The 13,864-nt window shown below is 39.4% G+C and overlaps 1 protein-coding gene across 1 annotated transcript; it reads left to right on the top strand.

Annotated features, from left to right (window-relative positions):
* Nucleotides 1-461: 461 nt before the first annotated feature.
* On the top strand, nt 462-3,194 carry rpl19 (ribosomal protein L19). The gene is made up of 6 exons (XM_034143766.1): nt 462-555; nt 928-1,025; nt 1,712-1,834; nt 2,052-2,172; nt 2,717-2,827; nt 3,005-3,194. The coding sequence occupies exons 1-6, from the start codon at nt 551-553 to the stop codon at nt 3,120-3,122; spliced, it is 576 nt and encodes a 191-aa protein (XP_033999657.1). The 5' UTR covers nt 462-550; the 3' UTR covers nt 3,123-3,194.
* Nucleotides 3,195-13,864: the final 10,670 nt, after the last annotated feature.

Genomic DNA, 13,864 nt, shown 5'->3' with positions numbered 1-13,864 from the left:
TGTTTTTATTTACATTGTGCAACCTTATCATCTCTTTTTGAAGGTTGTTGAAGGCTTTACATCAAGTATTACACAAAAAAAGGGTAAAATTAGAAATGTTATATTATTATTTAAGAATATTGGCCCTCATTGTACAAATGCATTGTATAAAACATATGCCTACTGTAAATATTCCTGATAACGTGTAATGTTATGTTTTTTAGTTTAAACTGGAAACTGGATTCAACAGCGTCCTCATGTGTTAGACAGCAGAATGCACCCAACCTTACCCATAATGCACTGTAAAAACACTGATCTGTACCATTCTATTTAAGAGGGGTGATCATAGATTTCAAATCTCCACATTTCCATTGTCGGTATCCTTTTCCACCAATCTTATCTATACGTAAGTCCAAACATTTGCACTACTTCTAATGAAAACATTATTTATAATGCCATTTGTGGTCTAGGTTAACACAGAGATGTTTCGCGTTCAGAGATGGACTCTCCTCCATAATGGTAGGTTCCAGTCCGTCTCTCAAACCTTCCTTTTCCTACTGAAGTAGCAGCCATGAGGTAGGACCATTGCCGAATGAACAAAAAAACTAATCGTTTAACTGTTAAAATGCACATATGTAAACCCCATATCAATAAAATAAGACACATGCATTCCCTCTTCATCGTCAGATAAAGCTTTGGTGTAATTATTAAAACAGAAACATATATTTTAACGCGGCCTTGTGTAACACGTTGTAGCAGACTGAGAAGCCATGTTGTAAAGCCGGCTGGCTGTCAGCTGCGCGGCTAACGGCGATTTTAGCCACTGCCATTTTTCATCGACAGTCATGAAACCTTTCAATTTTGACATTACGTTTGATACACAAAAGAAAGCAGAATACGATAATGTAACTATTGGGTATCTAATCTGAGTTATGTGTGTGTGCTCAGGCTCCAGAAGAGGCTGGCTTCGAGCGTCCTTCGCTGCGGCAAGAAGAAAGTGTGGCTGGATCCCAACGAGACCAATGAGATCGCCAACGCCAACTCTCGTAAGTAAAGCAAAAAGTCACCATTTTAGTTTGCTAGTCGTATTATATGTTTCACCACTTAGGCCTACTAAAAATTGGAGGTGACCTGTCTTAATAAATGCATGTTCCCATTGTTACATGGTGCGAATACAGATTTAAATGCAGTAAACAAAACGGTACTCAAGTCAAAGTTTCTTCACAACTATATTGAGTCAAGTATGACTAAAACAATTTTTTTTGACGAGTAAAAAAGTAGTCACTGACGCTAACATCATTAAACAGGAGCTCAAAAGGTAATAACATACCTAAAGTGTACTTTAATAGTTATTATATTGCTTTATCCAGAACCAGACAAATGGTTCAAAAATAACGTGCCTAACCTTTGGGTGGCTGGTCATCATTTGACCTAGAGAAACATACATTCCTGAAAACATTAAGCCATATTATGAACATATAAAAGCTCAATAACATGGGACCCTCTTAACATGAAAACAGTACTGTTTCAATTTGATATACCGAGATTTCTCCGATAACTCTAAATGCACTAAATTGCGTCTCCATGCCTCTTAAAATGATGTACTCCTGATTGTTAAAATGAACTAATTCCTAAAAAATGTTAAATAATGAGCAACGTAACATACTTTTTTCTCTTTCCTGATGATGAATCGCTGCATCCCAGTAGCTCACTTGTTTCCTTCTGTCTTCAGGCCAGCAGATCCGTAAACTGGTGAAGGATGGTCTTATCATTCGCAAACCTGTTACGGTCCACTCCCGTGCCCGCTGCCGCAAGAACACGCTGGCACGTCGGAAGGGAAGACACATGGGAACTGGTGAGTTTAAATCGCCATGTTATACTTTGCAGAGGAAAGTCATTCACCAGGCTTTCTATTTTAATATTTACATTATGATTTGATTACATTTCTGAATTAATTAGCAGTGCAATGTTTTTAATATTTACTAGCAAGTCTTGTGGAATGATTGTTTTGTCAGACTTCTTAATATTATGATAGTGAAGGTAACTTGACTGGACTTAATCCCCTTTCCCAGGTAAGAGAAAGGGTACAGCCAACGCTCGTATGCCAGAGAAGTTGTGCTGGATGCGCCGCATGAGGATCCTGCGTCGTCTCCTGCGTCGCTACAGGGAGGCCAAGAAGATCGACAGGCATATGTAGGTTCAGGACATCTTTACTAGTTGTGTCTGTCTTTATTGATGTGGCCAGCATCTTGGCATGTCTTGTTATTTTAAAGTCCAAGGTTGTTGGCTCAATTTTTCTAAAATGGCTCGTATACATCTGGTTTCGTTTAATCCGCTTTTTTTTGTGATAGCAATATGAAATAGATTTTGGACATGGGATTAAACCTGTTTCAAAACAGTATACAAACAGTACTGCAACAAAGGAATGTAGAAGCTTGTTGTTTTTTTGTTGTTCATGGTATTGAATTGGTATAACAAATTGTCAAATTTACTTGGTATTGGTATCCACTACTAATCTCTAATCATGACATTCTGCTGTGACCCTGGGCCTATGTTACACTAACCATTCCTCTGAAGGTGTTGGCAAATCATGAGATGAGCTCAGTAAAGCTCGTTGACAATGCTGGTATTACACACAAGCCCACATAAAATATTTGGTGCACCTGACAACCCTTTTGTAATCAGTTTGTGTATTATGGTATTATTTTAATATTTGTTTTTCCTCGCTGTCTCTCAGGTACCACAGCCTCTATCTGAGGGCCAAGGGTAACGTGTTCAAGAACAAGCGCATCCTTATGGAACACATCCACAAACTGAAGGCAGACAAGGCTCGCAGAAAGCTCCTGTCGTAAGTCTTAAACCACCCCTGTGTTGTTGTTTTTTCCTGTCCACAGAAAAGCTGCATTTATTCTGAAAGTGTTTAGATAAAAATCTTTAACTTATGCAGTAAGGACTATACCATCGACTCAATGTGTTGATGTTAAAATGTATGGTTACATACTAACATCTTTCTGCCTATCTACAGTGATCAGGCCGAGGCTCGTCGTAACAAGACGAAGGAGGCCCGCAAGCGCAGAGAGGAGCGTCTCCAGATCAAGAAGGAGGAGTTCATCAAGACCTTGGAGGAGGAGACCAAGAAGTAATGTGGATCCGTCAATCCTGCCTGACACTGCCACCTGTCAAGTGTTGACAATAAAAGTGTACATAAAAACACAGATGATCATGTGTACTTTCTTTCCTCATGAAGTGAATACCTGATTAGCGGGGGCAAATAGTTTGAAAAGCTGGAAGGCTGACACCCATAGTAATCATGAGATGAATGAGACAATCATACATTAGTTTAAGAAAAGCTTAATCTCATCTTAATTAGCTTTGTTTTGCTATAAATACCTAATTTACATCTTATAAAAATCTAATTTTAGTGTAATAAAAAGTTATATTTTGGCCACCTGGAATAAATCTAATATTTACTCAGAGCTGTGTTATTAGTCTGTATTGACTCTAATGTTTACCTCATATCTACTGTTCACCAGCTAGTCACTAATTGTGTCTTGATTCATTTGGTGCATACTATGTCGTTTTCAGTGGATCTTCCACTGAAAACGGCTGCCTTCTATATCTTAAAGGTTTTTAGCGTTACCTGGTGATTTAAAAAAATCCTCTGGAAAATGTTGACTTACTGTCAGTGTTCGACATGAAGCTAGAAGCTACCTTACATTACACAGTCACAGGGGAGTGATTTGTAAAATATCCATAAAGAAAAAGAAAATCTGTTTACAGTTCTGTTTCATATTGGTGTTGAAATAAAAAATGTTCTCTTAATTTTGCTCTCAAAGTGCACCAGATTGATGCTTTTAACTTCAATATTTAAAACAAAATCTTCCCGGGGGAGCATGCCCCCGGACCCCCCTAGAGGAGGTGAGGACCCCCCTAGAGTAGGTTAGGTCCGCCCCCCACTTATAAAAAATAGCACTTTACCCCTGCTTACACCTATATGTGGCGAGCTGATTATCGAGCCTTCATTGTAACAGTCGCAGGTGCACTGTGTTTGTGCTTGTGGGGAGTGTTGCAGTAGAAATCTCCACTGTAGCGCCCGGTACCTTAATGTACCTTAATGAACTGTGGGCTAAGCCCTGAATGTTTCCAGGTCCAGGAAACGCCCCTGCCCGTCCCCTTGTGTGTTATGAAGGTTTTTATGCATGTAAACGGTCTGCAGAGTAAAAAACCCTCAAAGTACACCCTGTAGCGAGTAAAACTCTTAACACAGAAAAGACCTGTCTATGCTGCCCCAGAACGCCTCGTTGGAGATTTCTCTTTTTCCATTTGTTAGGAGGCGTGTGGCGCAGTGGATAGAGCCTTGGTGTTGGGATCAGGGGGTCACAGGTTCAAACCCCACTGCACTGATTCGCTAGCTGAACAGCCAATCAGAGTGATTTCTTTGTCCGACTGCCTGTGAAAGGCCAAATAAAGCTGGCTACACACCAACCCGATTTTGGGAGTCAGAGGCCGTCAGAGGCAGTCGGGCATTCGCGGCGCCCTACTCAGGTTGGTGTGTCCAGCACCGTCGTGTCTTTACGGTGTCAGTACCATATGTGTTCGCCCTACCATATGTGTTCTGGGTCCGTCGCTTACCAATGACGTCACCCATTGTGATTGGCTGTACGGAATCGTAGGTTGCATTCGAATAGTCCATTTAGCTTAGGAACCTTCCTAACGGAGTGAAATGACCCGGAAGTCCCTCAGTGGCAGCCATGATAAGTGCCGTTCGAATTCTCTAAATTAAAAGGAAAGGAGGTTTCAAACTTCCTTTATAACCTCCTTTAGCCTAGGAACCACTGGACCTCCCTAACCGAAAGGAGAGGAGAAAATGCTGCCCCACAATGCCTTGCAGCCGCAGCATTTGCCGTCACACAACAGTCGGCCGTTCACGGAAACAACCGATTATGAACGAGAAATGATATCATGAAAGTTACGGTGCTTATTAAGCATTTTAAAACGTATGTGGTAAGTTGCCAAAGTGCTTTGTTTTGAACGTTCATCAGTATTATAATCAAAAAGAGAAATATGAACGTTAGTTTTTACTGAAATGATCAAATAAAGTCAACATTTCACAGTCTTTACTGAGCTGTGTGGGGTTTGTTCAACTTTTAAAAGATGTTTGAATGGTGATATACACAGTGATAGATGTTAAGGACTAACGTTTATAATAAATACATTTGTATTGATTTTAAGATCTTTTCATACAATCATATGTATTGGGATCATTTGTATTAATGTGGACCGGAGGGAGAGGATGACGAGCATAAGTTTCACTTTCCTTTTTTATTTCAATTTCAACTTTGGTCATGAAGAATATGTTTCTCTGTTGTCCCCGTTCATAAAGCATAAAACAACAGCATCAGAGCACGGTGCAGAGTCTCTAGATGAGTTTACAGTAGTCCCTCGTTCTTATTAAACATCCATGTTGTAGTCCGCTGTATAGAAAACTGTAGTTTCCATAGTTTCCCCACAGCAGCAGGCGCACATTTATGACCTCTGCTGGCGCATCATAAACACGTCGGATAGTGAAAGTGCAGTCGGATTCTCTAAAGTGCCGCAGTCTCTTCTCCTAAATCCTTTTGAATTCTCCTATCCACTATTCCTTAACCCCATGACGTTTCACTCCGAGGTCAAGGAATAGACGATAGGGTTAGAACTTAGGAGCTGTTTTTTTGGAGTATTCGAACGCAACCGTAGTAATCAGCAGCGAACCGCTTCAACACGTGTATTTCAGTGTATTCACGGCATTCATTTTGTTATTCTACAGTATTATTGTTTTATAGTTATTTGTTAATGTAACCCAATTTGTGTTCTTTGAAATTGAAAAGGATATCGCATTGTGTTTGTTACATTCGTTGCAGTTGTATAGGCTATGTGTTAAGTGTAATTTGGCATGTCCTATTTATGGACATGCTTTTATTTTGAAGGAGAGTTAGCGCAGTTGACAGGAAGTTGTTGTTGCTTTGGAAACAACGTGACAGAGATTAACGGAGAAAAGTAATATCTACATATAAAGACGGAGAAAGTAAACGATAACGTTTATGGTTAAGTGTTAGCACCCCCCGAAGAGGCACAAGCTCTTACGTTGACAATAAATTCAATTTGAAAAAAAAACGGGGAAAAAAAACAAAAACGAATATCTGAATAACGAAATTGAAACCCGAATAGTACTCCAACGAACGAATATTCGGATATTTTGGTACAGTAGGGCTGTACCCGAATAATATAATAAAGTTATAGTAAATAATAACAAATTCCAGTGTTAGAATTCCATAATTCCATATTCATAAATAAAATGATATGCAAATAACATTTTCTTGGCTGTGGACTTGTACTCTACATAATTATGTTGAGCTCATGGTAATCTAATTCAATAAACAATAACTGCAATGAACAGATAGCATTTTCTGACTCGTAAAATGATTGGATATGGTGTAATTTGGCAAATGATTCTGTGTTGAAAAATGTATATCTTTAAAAACTGCGTTGGTGTATTAGGGCGGGCCATACTAATTTTTCTTGTAAATCGATCGAGAGGGGTGTTCAAATAACGTATTTTGGTGTGTAGAACACAAATCTATTTAGATGCTTTTATTTTGAAGTTGTTGCTATGGAAACAACATGACGGAGAAAAAAGTAATATCTTCTACATATAATAACGGACAAAGTAAAGAATGAAGTGTATGATTAAATGTTAGCACCCCCCGAAGAGGCTCAAGCTCTTACGTTGAGTCTGGAGTTTCAATACATTCGGAATTTGACCGTGTAAAATGTCCTCTTGGGTTACCGTACAGCCAATGCGTGACGTCATTGGTAAGCGTAACGGACCCCGAACACATCTGGTAGGCCGAACACATATGGTACCTACAACGGCACCTTTTCACACCTCCCGATGCCTCCCGCGGCCGATTCAACATGTTGAATCGGCCGCGGGAGGTCAGAGAAAGTCGGCCCAAGCAATCACTCTGATTGGCTGTTCACACTACCGCTGCCTGCTGGTAAGGACAGTTATTGCTACTCGTCGACTGAAGTTTTTGCGGTGTGTTCGTAGGCGGGCGGCGTAGCGGGCGGCATAGCCGACGCAGGCGACGAAGCTGACGAAAAGTACGCGTTCTTTGGTCTCAGGTGGGTGTGTAGCGGCCTTAAGGCGTGTCACGGCCGACGGTGCGGGACCATAGACTGTATATATAAATGGACGTAGGGTCCGTGACGTCACCCATAGGATTCTGCAGAGTTGCCGAGAAGCCCTTAGTAGGCGGAGTCGGCCACTAACGGCTCGACAGTGGCGTCAGAGTTCCACTCGCGCCTGCTCCAGCCTGCTCCAAATAACGGACCGTCCACACAGCAGCGTTAAAAAATCTTGAAACGCTTCTGCCCATTCACTTTGAATGGGGTGACGTCACTTTGCCTCACTTGTCGCCGAACTGCATTGTGGGCAGGCGAGCGGAGATTTTCAGGATTTTCAGGATTCAAAGTTGAGCAATGTTCAACTTTTGAAGCTGAGGTGGAAGCGTCAGCCAATCAAATCCCGTGTATGCAAATCTGACAGTTCAAGCGCTAGCCAATCAAACCGCATGTATGCTGGGAGAGACATACCGCAGGTCATTTCCTCATATTCCAAAAAATGGAGGAGAAATTAGCGGTAGGGAATCACCCGGTGCTTTATGACCAGTCCCTATTTACCTACCGGGATATAAACCGGAGGAGCCAGGCATGGAGGGAGGTGGCAGAGACAGTGGTATGTTTTCGCCTGTTTGGGGAGTTTATATCCAGTTTACTTCAAACTTTTTTGCTTCGTATGTCGGGGGCGGGAGATTCATGTGATTGGTTGTTGGTGCCTTGCTCGCAAAAAATCCCCAAGCTTCAGATACGCCCACCTCCAAGATTTTTTTAACGCTGCTGTGTGGACGGGCCGTAAGGGCAAAGAGGCGGAGCCGAGGCGGGACCTGCTGCCACCGGGCTGGAAGTTCCAGAGCTAGCTGAAGCTACCAAGCTAAGCTAACTTGCTCCCCATCTGCACACTGCCGTCGCATTTTACGTTTCTAAGGTAAGCGGACATGAGACTATTCAGCAAAGCTATAAATAATAATCTAAATTTAGTTTTTAGCATAATACTTCAGAATCTTAAAATCCCTTAACGTTTGTATGCAATTGTGCTAAATTAAACACTGGAATCAAGCAAATATTAATATGTTTGCATGACATTAGTTATTTATATTTTGCCATCACTTAATTATACGTTTAATATATTTAAGTTAAGCTAAGGTACATGTGATGATAGCTAGTTAGTGCTCTTACCTGTGAGGCCTCCTCCAAACAGCATTATAACCAGACTGTATCATTAAAACTACAAGTACCAGTTCTAGATCCTTGACTTTAGACAAACAATTCAAAAGACAAAATGTATTTAAAGACCAATCTTTATTTGAAGGTGCCTCTTAACCTGAGATATTAGTTATACAGTAATAGTATTGACAATCTAAAAAAACTGAGCAACTCAACAGTCAACTTTATATTTCTTATTGTCTAAAGCATTTATTATTTTCATTTTTCCCCTCTCATATTCAGTGTGGATGGATTGAGACAGCGTGGTGTCCAGAGAGCTGCAGAGACTTCAGAGAGAAACCTCCGTGTGATGGACGTCCTGTCTGTTGGTTTGGCCGGAGAGGACTGAGGGTCTTTCCTCTGTGAGGAGGACCAGACCTGATGGAGGAGCCCATGCATAGCTGATACCACCTGATCAGGCCTAGTCTGTCACTTTATTTGACTAAATGTGTTTACTTATACATTTAATAGGTTTACACCTTCTGTCTATATGTGCTTTTTATTTAAAACATGTTTGATTAACTTTTGGTTCACATTTCAATAAATTGAATTTGCACTCCTTTTGTCCATTATTCTTACTGAAAATGTTAGATTACACATTCACATCCGACTGAAGATTGGCCCCATTTATTTGTGTTGCAAACTCTGCGGTACAAGGTACATGTTGTGAAGCTCATGAAGTGAGGTAAATAGAAATAATCAGCTGATGGAGTGTAGATGTGGAAATAGGTGCATTCGATCAGCTGACTGTGTTTTCACAATAAAAATAGTTTCTTAGTGAATGTCCTGTACTGGTCTTAACATCTCATAACATCAGCTTTTAATTTTCCTATTGGATGTTTTTCTTGACCCTCGGAGAAAGAGGAGATGCTGAGTCGTGTCTTTCAGGCATGTCCTTTCCTAACAAAAATTACAGGAAACATAAAACATATTATTGCAGAACAAGTGTGTTATTTATGAAAGAGGTGTGCTTGTGTTTAGGGGCTGTAGATATAATTATTTTGTAATTGTAATGTTTTTTTTTATTTCAACAGTGAGCTACAAAGACAATTAGATTATGAATGAACAGTATGAAATTCATCAACATTGAAATGTATTTTATTATCAAAATAATATTTAACTGTTATTAAAACAAGCTTGCTCTGTTGTCTCACTGAAAGAATAACTTTTACCACGTTTTTACAGACAATATTGAGAGATAAATAGCAGTTGTCACTATGCGTTAAATATCTTTGCCTTCAATACATTCAATTAGAAAGCTGACAGTCATATTGCTTGTTAACATCTAAATGTAACCCTTTGCATGGAAAAAACCCTCAACTTCACTGATGTGTAGGTGATCTAGTATTTAGTATTGTTTAATGGAATGTATAGCAGTGTATTAAAGTCAATACTTCATTTATTTAAACCAATATCTTTCTTGATTCTTTGTACAGTATGAAAAAAGAGTATTTGTACCTGTGCTGAAGTTCACTGCTGTGAGGAGTCCAGTTCTGTCTCTCACTCTCTGGTCCAGCCTGTCTGCATCACCTGGACACTTTAAACAAACAGATATATATGTAAAGAACCATGTGTACAAACAATATAACTTATTATCTTCTGTTGAACATGTTGGATTGTGTATTGTCCGAGTCAGGGTCCTTTTTATTTTACTGTAACTTTGGAAGTTGTGTTACCAATGCTTACTGTTTATTTGATACCAATTTGGTAATGCAATTAATAAAAACAACAAGGTTTGGGTTCGTTCTTCAGATGACTGTGACGTTAACGTGTAAGCTCAATAATGAACTCCAGCTCAACCAACCATATTGTAATATCTAAGTAATCATCTTGAAATATGACATTAATAATTGTAATATACACACATCTTATTGTGAGGTTGATTTCACATACACTACTTCGACGTTAGCTTGTCTACATACTTGAGCATAGCCAATTTAAATTAACCTTAGCGATGCATACAGTTCCTACCTACATAATAAAATATCTCTCTAAGTTACAAGGATGACCTTATTTTATCAACCTCAAACAGAAGCCTTTTGTTCTACAGTATTATCCCACTTAACGCTTAACACTTGTCTATTTCGTTTTAACCTTTATATATACAGTCTATGGTTTTAAGTTAACTTGGAGGCTAAGATTAGCATCGTTAGCACCGATGTAGCTACCACTCGCTTACACGCAAACCCAAGCCTTAACATTCATTACGTAGCTGATTGAAATCATAAACACATAAATAAAGTACTCGAATTTCACTTACCGCACAACGGCATTCATGCACCGTCTGTTTTAACCGCAAGCGAGTCACAATAGTCCGATATATAAGCATGAAGAACAAACAAACACGGCCGGGGTCAAGTTGTGTTCCCTGGATGAACTGAGCAGGCAGAGTCCCTGTAGCTTCAAGGAGACGGAGCAGCTAGCAGAGAGACAAGAAGCTAACAGCAGCAGTCACTTGACAGAGCTGTCACTCAATGTGACCACGCCCTAATTTATGCAAAAACTTTAAGACCTAATATAAATAAAAGGGTCATGTTATAAAACAATTCACTCACAGATTCATAATCATGAAGGTGGAATCTAACTATATACATAATAATATTTATTGCATCCAGGGCTAGAAACTTTTTTTTTTCTGCTGTGAAATTGGGCATTTTAACATGGGGGTCTATGGAAATTGCTCCTTTCTGCAGTCATCGCCTATCGGCCAATATATGAACTGCAGTTTGTGGCACTTCCGTATTGGCGTCCCGGCTCTTCCCCAGAGTTTGCTGCTTGTGCGGGACACACCAAATTGAGTTTGGGCAACCGGGCACGCTTCGTCGTCCGACTAACGAAAACGGCCGATTTCGGCCTGGTGTGTCAGGGCCTTAACAGACGGTCGCTGTTTGGGGCGTTACGTTACAAAATACTACGCAGACAGCGCTAGCTGGGAGATCGATCACTTTATTTGCTAAACTATGCGGTAGGCCTACTATTTAATCCACGCAAATTACACATCACAGTTATGAAGCCAGATAAATTAAACCAGGATACATCCTTTACCGTCAAAATGGGTCTAAACACAGCTGCCTGTGTGCGTTGATAAATACTTTCAGATGTTATATTTATGATATGCTACTTATTAGCTACATGGCCCTAACGTGTAAAGTTATACAAGCATTTGTACCAGTGCTTTTCACAAGTAGACTCTTGCAGGCCAGAGTAGCTGGAGTGATTCAACAACAACAAAAATACATATCTGAGAAGTGATCAGGATGAGTAGAAAGAGGAAAAGGAAAAGAGAGATGAAGAGACCAGGAGGGTCAGAGCAGGAGGAAGCCAGGAGGAAATGAAGACATTAGTGAAGAAGAAGAAATGTATGTGTAAAGATGAAGTGTCAGAAAGAGGGACAGAGGCAGGGATCAGGAGGCAGATGAGACTCCAGCTGGACCACATGGTATGTTTTTATTCTTCTTGCATACATATTTTATTTATCTAGCCTTTATTTATACAGGTGTAAAATCTCACAAGGTCTCATTTTCAAGAGACCTGTTCAGTGGTAACACTACCACACACTGTAATATTCCATTACAGCAGCACAATCTAGCAGCTCTTAGTATTGACAAATATTTATTGAAATGTGTTGCTGCACAGGTCACCTTTAGCTCTCTTAAGAGATGGGTGATGTCATGTGTTTACTTAATTATAACTAAGTACTTTTAATGTACTTACAGTAAACAGAATTATAGGGTATCATGAGTATTGAGCTGTTTTATACTATATTTTTGTTTGTTTGTCTGAACACCTTGTTTCTCTTGTGCATTAAGAACACGTGTGTTAGGGCATGATTTAACAATAAATAGGTTATATATACAGTATAAAATACCACGTACTGTCCGCCCTCCCATGCCACCCTGGCATGACCTCATGCCCCCCCTTTGCCACCCCATGTAAAATGTTCTAGAACCGCCACTGGCTGTATGAGAAACCAATGTGAGTTTGGAAAATTGCACAATATAAATCTATTTTAGTATACCTCAACAATGGAATTATGATCAGTAGAAATGGCCATGACATGGGACCTTTAAAAGACAAGGGAACCAAAATATTTTATGAAGGACTTATACCCAGCAGTATGTCAAGTTGAAAGCAGGACTTTTACTTGTATTGACAATTTTGACATTGTTATTTCTATATGAGATTTGAGTACTTTATCTACCACTGCGCTAGATGAAAATGTAACAGCTACTTATCTGTTTAGCTATTTTCCATTGACCAAACCAATTTTATTAAAAGTATGACGTTTGTGGTTGTATCTATCTTAAAGTGAGGTTAGCTAAACTAATTCAACATTTTTATTTCTAATATTAAATTGAGTTGAAAGGCTTTCTTGGTATCCCGACCCTGGTAACAGGGCTAGTCTTGCTGTTCACCAAAGGAAGATGTCTATCAGACCTTGCAATCAGACCTCCGATTCCAAGGAAGTTGAAATGAATTGTATTTTTCCTTCTAAGGAATATAAATGTAGCTGTGAACATCTGCACATTGTGATGACTTTCAGAGACTTTGAATGTCTCTCAAACTTAGTTGATTCAACTAAAGAAAACTTAAGGAAGTACCACTTTTAATTAAAACAAGGTAATAATGATTTGAACATCAAATCACACTGTAATCGGTTATCTTTAAGGTTTGTTGCCATCTAGTGGTTGCAGCTGGTATGAAAAATATCTAAACTAAGGTTTAAAGGTCAAATATTAGCCATGGATCTCATGAGTAGGGTGACCTGGGGCCTCATTTATAAAGGGATATACGCTCAAAAAATGGCGTACGCCAGTTTCTACGCAATGTTTGCGATTTATAAAATACTAACTTGACGGGAAAATGTGCTGTCCTCCACGCAAACTCTAACCCATGCGTACGCACTAAGCACACAAACGGGAGAGACGAGAAACTGCGACACCGTTGGCAGAAGGAAGAATGGAGAGAAATATGTGGAAATAATACCATAAATAAAATGTTACCTCTCATTTATCAAATATGAAGAATTCATTTTCAAACATTGATTAAAGCCAATCTTTAAATGATTAAACAAACGCCTGTTTGGGACTCCTCAGTGCACACAAAAACATAACTTGGAGAAATAAATAAATACGGATATGTTATTTAAAACCACCTCGAATATGTTGTGTTAATGTTATGAAATGTTTTCTCATAAATGATGCGGTAAGCAGGAGGACAGAATAACGTCTAAACTGACGCCGTTTTGCATTTCTATAGGTTGTAGATACGAGCATGGTTTTATATACTATCACGTTTAATCGTGTTTTATGCCGTTTGCCAAGACTTGATAAGTCGCTCGTAAAACACAGGAGGTATGGAAACTAAGAACACCATATGTGGTAAATTGTACAGCTAATATAACACAATCCATTAGTTGTATTCCCTTTAACTGGTGGATTATGGATATATAGTTGCTGATCGACAGCTGGAACACAAACCACCAAATACAACAAAAATAATTCAGATCCAGTCGTCATGA

The sequence above is a fragment of the Trematomus bernacchii genome, unplaced genomic scaffold (assembly GCF_902827165.1).
Source record: "Trematomus bernacchii unplaced genomic scaffold, fTreBer1.1, whole genome shotgun sequence".
NCBI classification, from domain to species: domain Eukaryota; kingdom Metazoa; phylum Chordata; class Actinopteri; order Perciformes; family Nototheniidae; genus Trematomus; species Trematomus bernacchii.
Note: the sequence above shows the minus strand (reverse complement) of the source record. Positions and strands in the feature narration are given on the sequence as shown.

Excerpts from the sequence above, each read along its gene's own strand:
- rpl19 (XM_034143766.1), top strand. Across the intron at positions 1,835-2,051 it reads GGGAAGACACATGGGAACTG|GTAAGAGAAAGGGTACAGCC; the intron begins GTGAGTTTAAAT and ends CCCCTTTCCCAG. Across the intron at positions 2,173-2,716 it reads AAGAAGATCGACAGGCATAT|GTACCACAGCCTCTATCTGA; the intron begins GTAGGTTCAGGA and ends GCTGTCTCTCAG.